The sequence below is a fragment of the Python bivittatus genome, unplaced genomic scaffold (genome assembly GCF_059951505.1).
Source record: "Python bivittatus isolate LINGU-HERP-01145 unplaced genomic scaffold, Pbiv_v1 ctg000690_np1212, whole genome shotgun sequence".
Lineage (NCBI taxonomy): Eukaryota > Metazoa > Chordata > Lepidosauria > Squamata > Pythonidae > Python > Python bivittatus.
Window position 1 is genome coordinate 11,743,166 of NW_028277096.1, and position 17,215 is coordinate 11,760,380.

General features: G+C 37.9%; 1 protein-coding gene across 4 annotated transcripts in view; it reads left to right on the plus strand.

The window, feature by feature from the left end:
• Window positions 1-17,215, plus strand: part of LRWD1 (leucine rich repeats and WD repeat domain containing 1) — a 44,865-nt gene that overhangs the window by 12,231 nt on the left and 15,419 nt on the right. For 2 of the 4 annotated variants that reach the window (XM_025174155.2, XM_025174166.2), the window contains 5 exons: window positions 1,877-1,953; window positions 3,731-3,870; window positions 5,472-5,706; window positions 6,900-7,019; window positions 10,602-10,754. In XM_025174155.2, the coding sequence (XP_025029923.1) occupies window positions 3,791-3,870; window positions 5,472-5,706; window positions 6,900-7,019; window positions 10,602-10,754 (588 nt within the window). In that variant the 5' untranslated portion in view covers window positions 1,877-1,953; window positions 3,731-3,790. The remainder of the gene's footprint in view (window positions 1-1,876; window positions 1,954-3,730; window positions 3,871-5,471; window positions 5,707-6,899; window positions 7,020-10,601; window positions 10,755-17,215) is intronic. The other 2 variants (XM_007421778.4, XM_025174163.2) reach the window with 1 other exon arrangement.

Below are 17,215 nucleotides of genomic sequence, written 5' to 3' on the forward strand. Positions count from 1 at the left end.
CTCTGCCTGCGTCTCTGCTGTAGGGGCCTCGCCCCCCCGAAGTATGGCCTGCAGCATCATCTGGATGGCGTCCATTCGCTACTCGAAATTGGCCTCCAGCCGGGTTAGAGGTTCCTCCAGCTCCCGGGTCTTGGATCCCGAGCCACAGCTTGTCGTGACCCCCCCCATCCTGCTGACCTGTCAGGGCCCATGCCCACGTCAAACGACCACCTGGCGTCCTCTGGCACCCTCTCGGCTGCGTCCCTGTGCCCCTCACTCTGGGCCGGTCCCGCCATCGCGCCTTCGGGTCTGGGCTCCTCATTGCCCCGCTGACTCGCACCTTCTCCATTGCTGGCCATCTCCTGGTGCCGTCAATCGGGTCCTCTCAGGTTCTGGCTACAAGGGAAAAGGTGAGCACTCCTCGGTGTGTACCGGGTAGCGTTCAAAGGTGAATCTTGGCTTTATGTAAGGTTTACCCCGTTCGTCTCAGAGAAACTCTCATGACACATGTGTTCAGCAAAGAAGTTTACTCAAGCATAACGTAGTAAGTACAGACAAAGCCAGGATTGGCTTGGCACATGTTACAGCACAATTTATAGTTCCCCCCCAGCACAATTTATAGTTCCCCCCGTTCCCGTGCTTAGCCCCCGTTGCTTGGTACAGATTACCCGCAGTAATCCCTCCCTCACTCAAATGGCAGATTCAGTCTAGTTCTTTTGTGTTCTTGATTGCTTTTTATCGATGGCGTGGTTGTTGTCTTCGTTGGGTCTTTCTGTTGCACGCAAAGCTGGGAGTTCTCAATTACATGCTGATTGCTTTGCCTCTGAGCCGCTGCGCTCCCCTTTGTCTGCAGCGCCCAAGGCAAATTGGCATTGACACAAAATATCTTCTTGTGGTTTAATTAAGTGGCGCCAGCTGGCCCATTAATCAGTTCACAGTTTCTCACTTACCCTTTTCCTCTGCTAGCGCTCGGGCAGTGAAACTGACTAAGCGTGGCTGGGCAAGTCCCTAGCCGTGCCGCGCCGGTTGAATCTGACATTCTATAGGGTGCTTGTGGCTCTGTGCATCTAAGAGGGAGAACGATGACATGTAATCTAGAACATTTTTGGACATTTACCAGAGATCTTTTTTCATAATCCAGGTTTGTCTAAGTTCAAAGAGAAAATTCCAAAAACTAGAACATCCTTTTCTGCAATTTCAAGAAGTGATTGGATTTTTTTTCATAAAATTTTGTTTTATTATCATTTGGAGCATAGATTGAGGCAATTGTTGTTTTCCCTTGTTCAATCATAAATTGCTTCTAGCTCACTGCAGGATCTCCACAAACTGGCAAAAAATAATGCAGCATAGGCAAAACAGCTCCTGATTCCTATGGTGCTCCTTACTGTCGTACTGTACTATTTACATTTTGCCTTGTTATAGGCAACTGTGTGTGCTTCAAAACAAGATATTGAAGTGCAGTCACATAAAAAAAAATGAATTAGAAGCATTCATGGAAATATGACACTGGAGGCAGTATTTACATTGCCTCCCAGATAAATATATACATAAAAATACTAATGACTTTTAAAGAATGCATTAAGTCTGGTGTGTGCCAAGGGCGATATCTATTGATGTTGAGGATCCCTGCTTATGTACACAAGAAAATTAACTAAATGGTTTTTATAGAATTCACATTTTCAGCATGGAAATAAGCTACATGTGTAATAAAGAACTCTTTAATGTTTTTATGTATCAGACATTTCAGCCTTTGTCTTGAATAACTGAGAGCTCTTTTCCTTCTGGCAGTGCAGCTTGTCTAAAATGGGGAAGATACAAATGATCTAGAATAAATAAATAAAAACATAAAAACACAATAGTGGTGTTTTTTCAGTAACTTACTACTTTGTGTTTTCAGTGAAAATCAAAATCAGCGTTGCTCAGTTTTGTAAGATGCCAACTGTGTATCCAAGGAACATCAAATGATAACACCAGGTGAGGAAATCCACCTGTTGGCCACTCTTGACTCCCAGCATCCCTTTGATGGCTTTACAACTCCCCCAGCTTAACCATTTGGCCACTATAGGGGGATTAAGGAACAAATGAGTATCTTTAAGTCTCTGCAAAGCTTAAAGGACCTATTTCCCCCTTATCCACCCCACCAACAATATCTATTAAAAGGGATAGAAATTTTTTTAAAAGTCCTTGCCTGATCATTAAAAGTTTGGCTGGCTGAACTTTTTGTATGCCAAGGAGCACACTGAAATTGTAAGTGTGGTTATGGCTTAAAATTAGTGGGGCAAGGAAGAAATAATATCCCTTTCCGCACCCCCATGACAGTTGGGAGTAATTGGGAGTAGTGCTGAAAGGGAAGTAATATGCTTTTAGGTTCAGCCTGTTTTCACAGGACTGGATAAGGTTTTTGCTCCTGAAGTGAAGATCTGTTTATCCCTCTCTGGGATATTCTCTTTGGAATATATCTTTCCTTTTTTCCTTCTGGCTATTGCTCTGCTTTGAAGACCTAATTTACTTACTGGCAGCCAGATGATTATGGCCTGACACAGTGGGACTGAATGAATTCTTCCACACAAAGAAAGAACTCATGAACAAGGCTTAATATTGACAATAAGTAATACTGAAAGAAATCTTAGTAAGTGAATGATTATCCTTCCCTATTTCATATGGGGGGGGGGGGACAACAGTAAACAGCAGCTGTATGATGGCCCTTACCAGATCTGAGTATAACAGAGCCAGAGGTGCCTGGGTATAATTTAGCCTCTGAGTTAGCTGAACTTCCTGATATAATACCTTTGATATTGATGTCATGCCTCTTATAATATGCCCAAGACTCCAGCTGATGATAGCCTGGAAGCTATAACAACAGAGTTAACTCCCTTGAGAATGATTTACTGTCCAGTTCTTCCCACCAGTCAGCAACTTACTAGAATCCAACAAGCTAACATTAGGAAGCTGATCAAAATTGGAATACTGAAATGCCCTTAATTTAGGGCTTATATGGCTGAATGTGAGTTCAGCTTTTTTGGGGGGGAGGGATGTGAATGAAACTGTTTTATTATCCTCTCAGAAGCAGCCCTTATAAAGAAGCAATCCCAGGAGGGAGGGGAGAGAAACTTTGTTTATAGGTGACAAACCCTAAAGCAGTTCAGAGAGATTCTCAGTTTAGCACCAATACCAAAATGCTTACCCAAGAATACTGTGATCAACAAATGACTTAGAACAAATGGTAAACTGAATTTTTAAAAATTGAACTATCTAACAGAGATCTGAAATTGAGAAACCTAAAGAAAATAAAGAATTGGCATAAAGCATCTTAAGAAAGGCAGGAAAAAAAGAAGTAATGTAACTTGTCACAATAACTCTGAGGTAGAAGAGTGGTCAGAACTTCACGAAAACATAGCCAATAGGAGACCAACTGCTGGAGGAGACACCTTATTTCCTACGGGACGATTTTTCTCAAATAAAACTGCAAGTCAGAATCCCAAAATTAAATAAGAAATTGTTTGACGGATCTTGGCATCTTAAACTGGCATGTATAAATTACTCCATACCTCAGGGTCTTCCATCTCAGGAGAAACCCAAGCTACACTTTTTAGATTGCCTCCAACCTGCATTTCAGGCCAAGATTTCTAAAGAAGATAAGGAGATGGAATCCCTCTACTACAACTGTACCACTGCCTGAGCAATTATTTCCATGATCTGCAACATTGGAACAATGTCTAAACAATTCTCTTAACTGTTGTTCTTTTATTAGGAGCATTTCAGAAAGACTAAAGATACCTTTGGATCTACAGAACATTGGAAGGGAATAAATATGTCCAAAATAACTACAGAACTTCTGTTGGAAAGAGCAGTGCCCAAATCTACAAGGCTACGAAAGATCAAAACATTGAAGTAAGTGTGCGTATGTGTATATAGAACTCTACAAATCTGGCTTTTAAGAAGAAGAAAATCCATACAGCATTAATCTTAGTCACTTGGTTTTCTCAATCTTTACAGCAAATTCAGTTGTAATTCTAGCCGCCTCCTCTTTCCTCCCCAAAACCCCAACTACAGAGTAAAGTGCATGGAGTTAATCTAAATCACAGAAGTACAAAACTGAACATAATATTAGTCTTAAATTTTGTTGTTGGATATTAATTTTGTGTGCCACCCAGAATCACTGTGGTGAGGTATGCGGCCAAATAAATTATTTAAATAAACTTAAAGAAATATATAAAGAAATAACAGGACCAACAACAATCATGACAACTTTCAATGTGAGGCTGATACTACACTCTGTAACCAAATTTTACTCAACAACAGCAGTGCCACATCTAACCATCTCATTTCCCCATCTGTTTTCCAGACTAATTAGTGGGATGATTCAAAAAAAAAAAATGGACTTAAGTATAATTCTTATCCCACTCCTATTCCTGAAATTCCTCTGAAAAGCAACTGGAAGGTCTTCAAATTATAAAATGTAGATAATAGTCTATTATATCAACAGTGAATTATTAAATTAATAATGGATTTTAAATAAATATGTTAATTATGTATTCAATGAAAATTTATTATTGGAAATTTAGGATAGGATCCTGTCTAGTTACAAATTAACTGGTAAGTAAAATACAGGCAGTCCTTGGGTTAAGAACAAGTTCAGTTCCTAAGTCTAACTCAAATTTCTTTGTAAGTCGGAACTCGTACTTAAGAATGGGCTGCCTGTTATTAAAAATGGCAGATGTCGTTCTTCTTCCTCGAGCCAATGAGCCGCTGAAGATGCGCAATGTTTTCAGGAACCTCTGAAACAGGCTGTATATTAAAAATCTATGGCTTCAACGGTTCATGAAAACATCACATTGTTTGCCATTTTTAACAACAGGCAGCCTGTTTGTAAGTATGAGTTGTCTGTAACTCAGATGTTCTTAACCCAGGGACTGCCTGTATGAGTCTATGAGAGACAATACAGGTAGTCCTCCCTTAACAACCACTGACCATTAGAAATTATGACAGTGCTGAATGAGTGGTACCTACAACCGTTGCTCGCATGTACCACCATCACAGTGTCTCTGTGATCATGTGAATCGAAATTCGGGCGCTTGGTGACTGACCTGCATTTCCAACTGTTGCAGTGTCTTGCAGTCATATGTTCACCATTTGCGACCTTCCTTGCCAGCCTCCAACAAGCAAAGTCAATGGGGAAACCAGCAGGAAGTTGTGAGATGTGGTCATGTGAAGTCCTTGCTTAACAACTTATGTGGTCCTCACTAAACGACCACCAAAAAAATATTGTTGTAAGTCATTGCAATCATGTGGGGTCCTCACTTAATGACCGCATCACTCAGCAACAGAGTTTCTGGTCCCAATTAGTATTGTTAAGTGAGGACTACCTGTATATGTTTTTCATCTCAGAGAGCCTGATGTTTCTGTTCTTTGGATTTTTGATGTAGAACAAAATGTTTCAAAATATGGATGGTATGAGGATCAGTAGTATATGGAATCTTTTCCCCCTCCAGCCTGTCCAGATTGCAAATAACCACAGAAGATTTGGAACCACAGTTATTCTCTCATCTTCGCCATCTCCAGGAACTTGATCTCTCTGACAATCTCTTAGAACGGCTTCCTGACAATCTCAGTTTGCCAAACCTCCGCATCCTAAACTGTAACAACAATTACCTGGAAGATGTGACAGCCCTGCAGCAGTTTCCACAGCTGGAGGAGCTTACCTATACCAACAATACATACCTGACAGTGAGTATATCTGGCAGCCCGTAGAAGTTCTAGGTCTTGCAACCACTTCTTGGAACACTGTCATCCTCATACACCTGGAGGATTGCAGTAAGAATAGTGATAATTGTAATACCTTGATGTCCCAGAGTAAAGGAAATTCTGCCCAGTTTGGGGTTGTTGAACATTCTCTAGTTTCATCATATATCCTCAGTGAAATGTATGATTTATTTAAGATGCAGTGGCTCATCATTTATTCCTAACAACATTGCCATCACATTACAGAGTTGTAGCTCAAAATTTAAATAAAGAAAAAAATGGAATCTGATATATTACATTTGATTTCAAACATACAGTATGAAAGTATATGAATTGCCTGAAAATACAGATTTTAAAATGCAAGCTTAACTCAGTCCTGATTGATTTTCAATTGTACCCGTTCAGTTGCCTCTAAATATATATCTAAGTTAAGGTGAAAAGTTGAAGTCCCCATTCTCTCCTTGATGTGAAAGAAGTGAAGGTATGAAATGGCCACTTCCAGTTTTATCTGAACATAAGATCTCAGCGACCACTGCCTTCTCAAGACCCATTAAATTATTATTGTGAAATGTCATTTACTGATTTCAGGATGTAAATGAAGCTAAAACCACTGAAGTCACTGGTCTGAGACGGGCAACTATATAAACTGAATAAATAAATAATAAATAAATAAAACAGTTTAAACAATTAAAATACTTTTATCACTTTCTAAGAATAGCTGCTATATTAAGTTCTTTAAAAAGACTGAGAATTTTTCAGAGAAAGTTTTGAAATATCCAACACCAACTAATTTGAGAGTCTTTGATGAGTATACACTTAAATATGGATAATTTATATAAAATGTTTGATTTGAAAGGCAAGTTCTGATGGTTGAGGTCCTTTTTGTTATGATTCTGTAGAAAAAAGGTTATAACTGAAACAGAATCTGCAGGGAGGAGAGCTTTTTAAACCATCTCCTTCTAGGTTGATCCTACCTTCTTAACAGTCCTGAAATTTCTTCACTAAGGAACTAATCAATTCAGACCAACTGGATCATTGTAAATTCAGGGTGCTGAATCTAAGACGCTCTAGATGGCAGTAGATGGCAGTGTTGCACTGAGTTGGACTACAGGGCTTATCACATAAAGATTTTGGTTTCAAGGATTCTTTCAAGACAAGACTACTCTTTTCCTCTCTAGACCAATGATGATTATAAGGCTATGTTTCTTTTGCGAAATCTCCGTCAGTTGAATGGCAAAGACATCACTAAGCTGGCCAATCATGTCAGAGTCGTCAACAGTCGAGAGCTGACTAGTAGGGTAAGTGATGAGATAAGGATAATTTCTTAGATGCTAAATAAAAATTATATAGCATTTTTAAAGGAATTAGAAGAAATTAATGAAATGAAAGTGATTTTCATCTTTTACAAAATCTTGAAGCTTTTTTGATAGAAGAGTGGTATAACAGTGATTTAAATAAATATTATGCTCATCACTGATACAAAACAGAACTGTAGCTTTGACCTTCATAGGCATACTAGAACACTGCTGATCAGGAATATGTATAAAATAAGTAAGCAATTCCCATTTTCTTTCTATGCCTGTAGCAAGGTGGAAGCATGCTGGAAGCATGAAGAAACATGTTGACTGCTTTTGGTGTCTCATTTTTTATTTGGTGCATTTATGCAACTAACAATGTAATCCTTTGCACATCCACTTAGATATAAGTTTTAACCAATACAATGAAACTGAGTTCCAAGTGAACATTAGAATCGCAGCCTAACTCTCTAGTTCTCATGGTTGTTAAGAAAATATTGGCTGATGGATCTGGTTTTATTAATGTCATATGCTTTTTACTGAGATATGTTCTTTTTTTAGGTTTCAGTTAGATTAGTTGGGTGGCATATAATTCTAAATAAATAAAAGAATAGAATATACTTGATACTGATATTCTGAAAAACTCTTATGTACTTTCCACTGCATTTTGGTCTGGTATTATCATTACCATTTCTGGACTCTGTTGTTTGTTCCTGAGTCCCATGTGTTCATTTCCTTAAATACTCAGCAGGATTGTTCTTTTTATCTTATTTTAATGTTGCATTGTGGATTCTTTCCCAGAAGAAAATAATATTTATAGTAACAGTTACAAGCTGAATGTATGTAACACAAAAGGAAAAGTAATATGGTTGTAAAGTTATGAATTGTTCTGAAAGGTTTTATGTAAACATTCCTCTTGCTTTTTATGAAATTTATATACAGTGTTGGGGGATTGGTGGTCTTTCTAGTTCTTTAATGTATGGTTACTTCCTTCTTGGGCACCTATATCAGTTTTGCTGAGTATCCCTTTGTGTGAGGAGAATATCACTTATCCTACAGTCCATTCCTTTGTTATTAGGGCAACTTTACATGCCCATTAGGCACCTAGATGATTAGACACCTATGTGTTAATCAGATATTTTAAGAACATAGTGAGCAAGGATGTTATCATACCATAAGTAATATAAAACTAAGATGCAAGATTGGGGTATTAGAAAGCTGTCAGGAACTGATTAGGAACTGATTGTAAAGGAAAGAAAGGCATATGAAATGCAGGTATAGTGAGGCTAAAATAATTCAGCAATAGGGGTTTTGGATGAGAAACAGAAAAGTGGAGATTGTTGCAAAGTTAAAGATCAACATAATATAGTACCAACATAATAAATATGTAGCAATACAGTTCACTTTAAGTTGTACATTAAATTAGTTATCCTAAGAAATGTATATTTATGGCTATGCATATTCTTTGGAAATAAGCCTTACTGAATTTAATGAAACTCCTGAGTAAAGAGGTTGAAATGGTTTCTTGTTTCTTGGATTTATTACCTGCCACAATCCTAAGACTCTTGGTGGTTTATAGTAATGTAGACATAAAAATAAAATGTCCATGGTGAAAAAATTATATAGTTGTAAAATCATAAAAAGAACCATTTTGGTGTAGTGGTTTAAGGTGCCAAGCTAGAAACTGGGAGACTGTGTCTAGACATACTTTAGACACAAAGCCAGCTGGGTGACTGTGCATCAATTACTTCTCTCAGTCCTAGGAAAAAGGCAAGAGCAAACTAATTCTGAAAATCTTGCCCAGAAAACGCTATGGATTTGTCCAGGCTGTTTCCTGGGAGACAAGACTGACTTGAAGGCACCAAAAAAGCCAAGAAACATAAGACCATAGTTAAAGCCATCCATCCTAGACACTAAGCATTATTGTAGCCTTTCAAAACAACTCCATTTGCAATATAGGTAGTCCTCACTTACTGACTGTAATTGGGACCAGCAATGCCATCACTAAGGTCATGAGGTCATTAAGTGAAACATCTTGTGACCATGCCGGATTTATAACATCAACTCTGCTGCAGTAATTAAGCGAATCATTGTAGGTTGTTAAGTGAAACATGTGACCACGACTTGCAACTTACTGCTGGCATTCCTGTTGACTTTGCTTGTTGGAAGCCAGCAGGGAAGCTCACAAATGGCAATCACGTGATCGTGGGATGCTGCAACCGTTGTAATTTGCACCAGTTGCGAAGTGCCCAAATGGCGATCATGTGACCGCAGGGATGCTGTGATGGCCGCAGGTTCGAGGACCAGTAGTAAACCTACGTTTTCAGCACCATCGTAGCTTCAAATGGTTACTGAACAAGCGGTTGGTAAGCAAGGACTACCTGTAGTTTCCAGAAGACTGAAACTGTAGGAGCCCTTCAAATGGGAGGCTATTCCAAGGTATATGTGTTGCCAAAGAAACGCGGCACCTATGAGTCTCCATAGAATGTATCTTATGGCACTCAGTGGATGCCATTGTTGGGTTCAGAGGGCTTACAAAGGCATAATGGAGTTAAATAAGAATAAAATTGTGGCTCACAGGTAGGGTTATCTTTCCTTGAAAATAGCAAGATTTTTGCTGTGAAGAGTCTGAGGTGCAGAAAAAGATAGTTCTGCTGGAAAAAAATGGAACCTTGTAGAAGGAAGATAGATAATGAGTACTCCCTGTATCCAGCTATTTTGGTTAACCTTCATTTACCTCATAGGTATACAGGTACCCTGATAAGATGAGAACAAGTTCAGGTCCCTGAAAATAATGGAAAAGGGTTTGTGTAGTTTTCATCTTCTGACAGGATCGCTCACAAATCCAGAAACAAATTTTGTGACCAGAAGGGAGAAGGAAAAAGGCCCAGCAGAAGAGCTTGCAACAAAGCTGCCTCTGTCATCTAGCTGCCTTCCTCAAGTGCCTTTAAGCTCTCTTGTATATGGATTTGTTTATTGGAAAGAACAAAACCCTAGTTTTTCCAGGCACCTAAAATGCAATGCTTTAAGTTTGAAATAAGAAGTTGCCAAAGAAATGTGAAATGAATTATGAATTTTTTTAAAAGCTTGATATTGAGTGTGTGTATATTATTTCTTTTTACTTTTATAATTTTATTCTTGAGACATCAATTGTTTTCTTAATCTAAACACAATAACAATATTTGGGAAAATTTCTTAGAAATTTAGCCACACAAAAGCAGCACAACTGGTGCTTAAAAGATAGGAAGATAAACATTAGATTAATATGTACAGTGAGAAAATGCCCCATTTCCAGGGGCATCCATGGATGAGGTCAGAAAGTCAAGATGATGCCCACAACTGTTCAGTTGAAAACCACTGTGTTTTAAGATGTGACACATCCACAATACACATTTTAAAAAGATGGGACCTTGTTCGTGTGGTTGCAGCTGCTATCTTGAGTTTTTTGCTGCCCCCTGTGGATGCCCCTGCCTATTTCTTTCTTGCCACCTCATCTGCTGGAGGCAGCTTGTTCCATGGAAAGCTTTGTATACAACCATATATTGTTTCCCAGTTCAGTTCATTATGCTTCTCTCTTTTTTCTAGGTCTCTGCTCATTGGGGGAAAAATTTTCGGAACCAGATGCCTAAAACACTGTCTCCTGAACAACTGAAATCAATTAGAAAAAAGTTCATCAGGTCTGCACAAGCTCACGTAGCGTATGGTCCCAGCTCACTCAGCGATTTCACACGATGGAGGGTAAATTGGGACTATGAATCATTTGCAGTCTTTTGTCATGATGACTGTAAGGTAGAATTTTGATCCTTCCTAGTCAATGTGGGTTATAATGTTATATCTTCATCCAGCTGTAAAGATAAATGAATGAAATTTATAGGCCCAGAGGAGAACCAAGCACCTAAGTGACCGAGTTTTGCATATTTTGCATACTTTAAACCAAGGAAACTAAATGAAAATCAATTATATAGATGAAATGCTATGATGTAGAAAAGAGCACATCATTGACATCCTTTTGTGTTTAGCTGATTGCTACTTATGCACCTGATACTTGACAGTAAGTTTCATCCTGCAGAATTCTTGAAGTTGAAATAAGTAATATTTTTGGTAAAAAGCAAAGAAAACAGTCTTCAAAATGCATTTAGCCAGCAGTACTGGGTGTAAACTATTCTGGTGAAACAAATTTGTGTAACTTGAAATTTTAATTAAGAAGTATTGTGCTGCCTTGCCTTTCAGTCTCAGTATTCTCAGTGGGAATTTTGAGTACTGAAGGAATCAAAAATTCAAGGCCAATAGATATTTTTTTAAAAAGTGATTTTGTGCACATTAGACTAGTCCCTAAAACAGATCAGCACTGAGTTTTTTAAAATGTAGAATGCTTTAAACTGGTTTAGGATTATGTGAGTTTGAGGGGGGGGGTCTCAAAATTAGTATAACAAAGGAAAGCCTTTGGGTGCTCTTTGTCTCTTTCTTGTTTGCACATTCTCTCCTACAACTGAAGAAGGGTGGGGCTCCACAGCCACACTTTGGCTTTTGGAAATATTTCAGAGTAGGCAGTGAATGCAAAAGAAATACTTACGAAACTGTCCCTGCTTATTAAAGGGACCTGAAGTCTAGTATATCTGATCTGAAAACCAATTAAGAAGAAGGAGGTGTGTTTTAATCAGAGGATCTCCCAAGCCCAGCTGAGCTTGATGAAGAAGAACATAAAGAACATTTCTCATGTGTGGTTTCTTGAACCTCTGAATTGAAAAGTTGCTTCTGTATACAGAAGGCTTGCTTAATGGCCCTTTGTATTTCAAAGTATGTATATTTTGAATTTAAAAGCAGAAGAAATTTCATAACCAATTTCTCTTTAAAAATATGTATTTGGTGTAAAAGCCTTAATGATAAGACTCTTACTTTTAGATGACTTTTCTAAATGTGTAGTCATTCCGTGTAAGCTAGGTCTTTACATTTGCTTTCCTAACATGTTTTGCCTACTTCTTCATTTTGTAAATATGTTTTGTATGAGAGGATAAGGAGTTACAAATCCCAACCCCATACCACCCCTATAATGGTATTATAGAAGAGATGGAGCAATATAACTTTTTCCCATCTTATTTTTCCTATTCCTTTCTTTATTTTAGTGTTTCTAAGATAACCATCTGCTGTGACAAATAATTCATTTGTTATAATTGAAATTACAGTTGGTTTTGGATCCAAAGTTCATTCAGAAGAGGATTCGAAAGAGGCTGGAATCCAGTTTTCATAGCTTGGGAGACCATTATCATAGATTTAAGAGCCTTGTCTGGATTATTTGCAATGTTGGAGAGAGGATTTATCTTCCTAGCTTGTTGTTTTGCTCTCCTTATTCTAATACACATGATAACTATTGCAGTTATAAGTAACTAATTCCTGCTTGCCTAATGCATCAAAATTCCTGTCTGCAAGGAAATAGTGTCGGATGACCAGGGGAGGAACTATTTGCTGAGGCTCCTAAACGTAATAAAGCCTGATGCATTTCTAAACACAAAGATTTCCTTCCTGAAGGGCATTCTATAAGTAACAAGGCTTGCATTCTGAACTGCAAGTGGAAATTTAATGGGAGCAAGCTAATGTTCATAGTACATTCTTTTTTTAAAAAAATAATCATTTTTTAAAATATTTAAAAAACAGAATAAATGGCTACATAAAAGAAAAAAGGTAGAAAGAGACATAGTGATTTCTATTTGGGGTGGTTGTCTTTGAATTTGTTGGTTTTTGGAATGGGAAAAATGTGTATTGGCTTTTTTGTAAAGGAGATATGATCTCTTTGTCATGTTAAACTCTGGTTTTATTTTATAAATGGGTTTTGCTTACAATTAAGAGTTGAGATGTGGAATGTTGAGTTTTATATATGTTAATTCATGTTAATATTTTAGAAATTTTAGAGCTCTGAACTTTTTGCTGATAATTAGATTGGAGAGGACGTTACTTATTTGATTTGCCTATGTTGAGAGATGGGATGAAAAGTTATATATCTATTAACTAAGAGGAAGTGAAGAGATTATGAAATTGTTTATACTTGTCATGATGAGGGTGGGAAGTTGCTTTCTTGAGGGAAGGGGGAGTTCTTTTTCTTTTTGCTTTCTTGCACTTTTCCTTTTTTTTCTTTTTAGTTTGTATTATCTTTTATTGTTCTATCCAAAACTTTTAATAAATTACCAAAAAATCCAGAGAAACATAGTGATTAAAGAATAAAATATCAGTAAATAAATGGGTTTTATGATTATCATAAAATTTAAAATTCATTCTTTCACTCTTTCATTAATTAATTGAATGAATGTATAGAGCTCAGTTCATTATATCATCATAAAAAATAACTAAAACTCTATAAAACTCTAAACATAGTTTATTCTTTACCTCTCTTGGTAAATAAGTGAATAGCTGCATTTTGCATCTCTGAAAGTTTCCAATTTGTCTTTTATTTTTTCCTTCTCAGAATTAGAATTATTTAGGAGTAGTTACTTTAATCCAAAGAGTTTGCTAGAGCGTATATGATTGTATTTTTGTCATGTTATGACTAAATCAATAATAAATATACTTTAGGAAGCTTACCTTGCTCAGGAGATGTAGAGGGACAGTGAAGAAAACAATTGAATTGAGAGTGGGAGTGGTAACTTTATGGAGGCTAAAAACATAGGTGCTATGTGGGTGAAGAAATTCAGTCATTAATAAAATATTTACATTTTGAAGTTAACTTCTGCCCGTTCTCTGCTTGTATCTGGGATACAATACAAGTTTCTTTATAGTCTACATGTCAGGTTTAGCCCAAAGAACTCCAAGAGACAATGCAGATTCAGTTCTGCTGTGTTTATTAGCTACAACCTCTAGACAGAATCTCTCCAGACTGAACCCTAGTTCCCAAGCCAGCCAGCCACAACACCGTGAATTCCTTAGGGAGGTGCCAGCCTCATCCTCTTGAACTTCCCATGCTCCTGCGGAGAACTAAGAACACGCTTATCTCCCTGAGCCTGGCCTTCATAATTCCATTCCATCACACTACATGAAGTATAAATATGTGTGACTGGCTGAATATTCATGCTGAAATGAAATGCATTACCTAGCTGACCTCGGCTGATCTTCTATACAACCCCACTAGCCAGTCTTAAGGAAAAATTATCACGTTCTGCTCAGGACACCCACTACTAGATTCTTGAGCTGTCTCCTGAATAGTCCCAAGCTTTAGAGTGCTGGATGCATATTCCCAGTTGTCATTCCTGTCTTATTCACTTTAACTCATTAATGTATCTCTTTCTAAGATCACAAGTCTGCCCAACTATATTATCAGACTCCAGCCATCCTTCACAACAACATCTAAACATTTAAGCCAAGTTTCCATTATATCTAGTACTATATAGCAAAGGCAACGACAGAAAATGGAGAGTTAGCATTCTTCAGTCCTTGTTAAAGCAGCCAGTAGCACAAGAAACCAGAAAAGAAAAAAAACCCAATACAGACGTTTTCAGTGTTACACATGAATTACTGAGATAACCTGGATGGTCAATCTAGCTAAAATCCTAACAAATGGAGGTACAGGAAATAAGAAGCAGGCCTGCTGCTGAGAAAGCAAAACCTACATTGAAACTCTTGCAGTAATGGTTTGTCCAAAACACAGCTTCTGTCATCTAGGTGTCCAAGGTGATGCTCTTCCCTTCCTAGCTCATTGGCTCATGATTTGCCCACCTTTTGTCTTATTTTCTCTCAGACAGGCAGCCATAATTACCAGTCATATCTCAGGCTGGTTAATACAAGTTCTACAGCTTTTCCCCTTCCTAGGCAAATAATCCATTTCCAAGAACAACAGTAAAGCTGATATCAGAGGCTGCTTCATCCAGGAATCCATACTTTTCTTGATAACGTCATCCCTTGAGCCAGCAGTTCACCACCAGAATCCTCTGTTCATTCCTTAGCCTGTGACCATCAGTTGGAAGTATAGATGAAAACACCACCTGTCTTCAGAACACATTTGCCTTTCCAGGTTCTTTCTGGTAGTGTCGTTTGTTCCAACGTGAAACAGAAGAAAGGGATAATGGTCAGTAGGTTTGATTACTTGGATCAGCCTCTCTATCATTTTTTGGATCTTCACACCTGGGAGGCAACTTACTTCCCTTCCCTCTAACAAAATCATGATGTTGCTTTCATTGTGTTCTCAGTCAATGCATGAGGCAGTCTATGTAGTTTGTAGATGTACCAGTGTTAAAGTAGTATTTTGCCTTTAAGCCAACAGCAACCAGAGCAGCTTCAAAGTGTATCAAATCTGACCTGCTTCATCATCCATGCAGTGCAGTCATATGACCCATGAGGGCAGGATCAGCCCCACCCATGTTGGCCCCTTTGGGCTAGTATGGGTATGTACCCTCTCTTTTAGTCCTTGGGTGCTCTCTACTGCCATTCATATTTTTGTCCTTTCAACCAAAAGAGGTGGACACAACTGCTGGGTTGGTGCTGAGTTTTAAAAAGCTGGGCTTTACCAAATGCATGATAAAACAGGAGAATGTGGCTCTTTCAAAACTCAGCACCTTGGCAAGGATGCTGTGTGATCAGCAGACCTGGGGAGTACTGGGTTTGACAGATGAGTAAACCTATGGAGCTGGCCATTTGTGAAAAACATATGACAATCACAGCAGGCAACATTTAGAAAAGAGTAGGGCAGCAGAGCCAGAGGATTTAACCAATAGCTTGATTGGACATACCTTCACACATGAAATCAGGACATCACTAACGGTGGCAAGCCAGAACACAGCTTAGCGTTAGCGTTAGGCAGGAGAGGGCTCAGCAGTGTAGAAAGGAGATTTTATGTTGGTAGTTTTCTGTTGGTTCAAGGACAGGCTGATAGTATATTCACTGACCTGTGGGAAAAGGCTGAAAGTACTCAATAGTTTTGATTGTCTTTATCTGTTTTAGCTGTTTTCAAATATTTTAACTGTTTCAAATTATTTTATTGGGTTTTCCTGATAAGAAACTGAGACAAATGATAGGTGGGGGAAGGGAAGGGAAGGCAGATTAGGAACTGAATTTAAATGGAGGAAAGGATTATGTATAATTAGAGTTCAGTTGCTGCCCTCCTTCTATACCTCTCGATATTGTATTCTCTCATTTTGATGAACTACACATTTGGCAGGTATCAGGTTGGGGAAATTGGCTTTAAACTTTGAGGTGGAATGGAAGTAAATGTGGACTGGCAGAGGATTGGAAAGAAGATTGAACCAAAGAAAATCTAACAGTTTACCCAGTGCCTGTTCCTTGCCTTCAGTTTATCCCATGTCTCCACTTGCATTCCATAATGAAATATGCAGCAATGCAAAGGATGAATTTCATGGAAAGAAGCATTTCTTGTAACATGAAGAGATGTTTTCAGAAATAGTTTCATGATTGCATATAACACCCATCTTTAAATAATTGCAAGTAAGATATTCTAGGAACTCTGTCAGAAAAAATAACGCAAATAGTCTGTCAACAGAGTCTTTCACTAAGAGTGAAAACAGATTCAGAAAATATTTTATATTTGGGGTGTCCTGGAATGAAACTTTCAGAAAATGCAAAACCACTGTATAATACTTTTTAAATCAGTCCAAATATTAAGAATTGATATATGTGTACTGTATGATATGTATACTGTAAATAATCTTGTTTGGTGGTGTTGATAAAAGAAATATCCATAGTGGATATTAGGGATATGCAAAGCATTCAAAAGAGATGCTTCAAACAAGAGGAGGGGGGCACTTACTGGGCATCTCTTTTGTAATAATTAACAGTTCCATTGTTGTAAAGTTTGTGTGGCTGCTCTTGGCTGTTTTGTGGCCACATGAATCCTGCAAACATTGTACTCTCTTTTTGGATGCTTTGCACAGTCCTAGTAGTTATTTCTGATGTAATTTTAAAAGAATTCATTTTAATTCATGTGCCAGTTTTCTGAAATTACTTTTGTGTAAAGATAATAAATGCAATAAACCAATTAAAATGCAGGAATATACACTAATTAACTGGTCAATATGAAAGAATTAGTAAAAATTAAAACATAAGAAAATTGTCTCAGTTTCTACTAAATTTTGCCAATGAATGAGTGATTTTCAGCTTGATTAAATCAGCTGGGATGGTCAGCAGTGATTTTCTAAACAGTGATTCTCAACGTCAACAGTTTTAAGATGTGTAGACTTTAACTCTTGGAAGTTCTGGGAGTT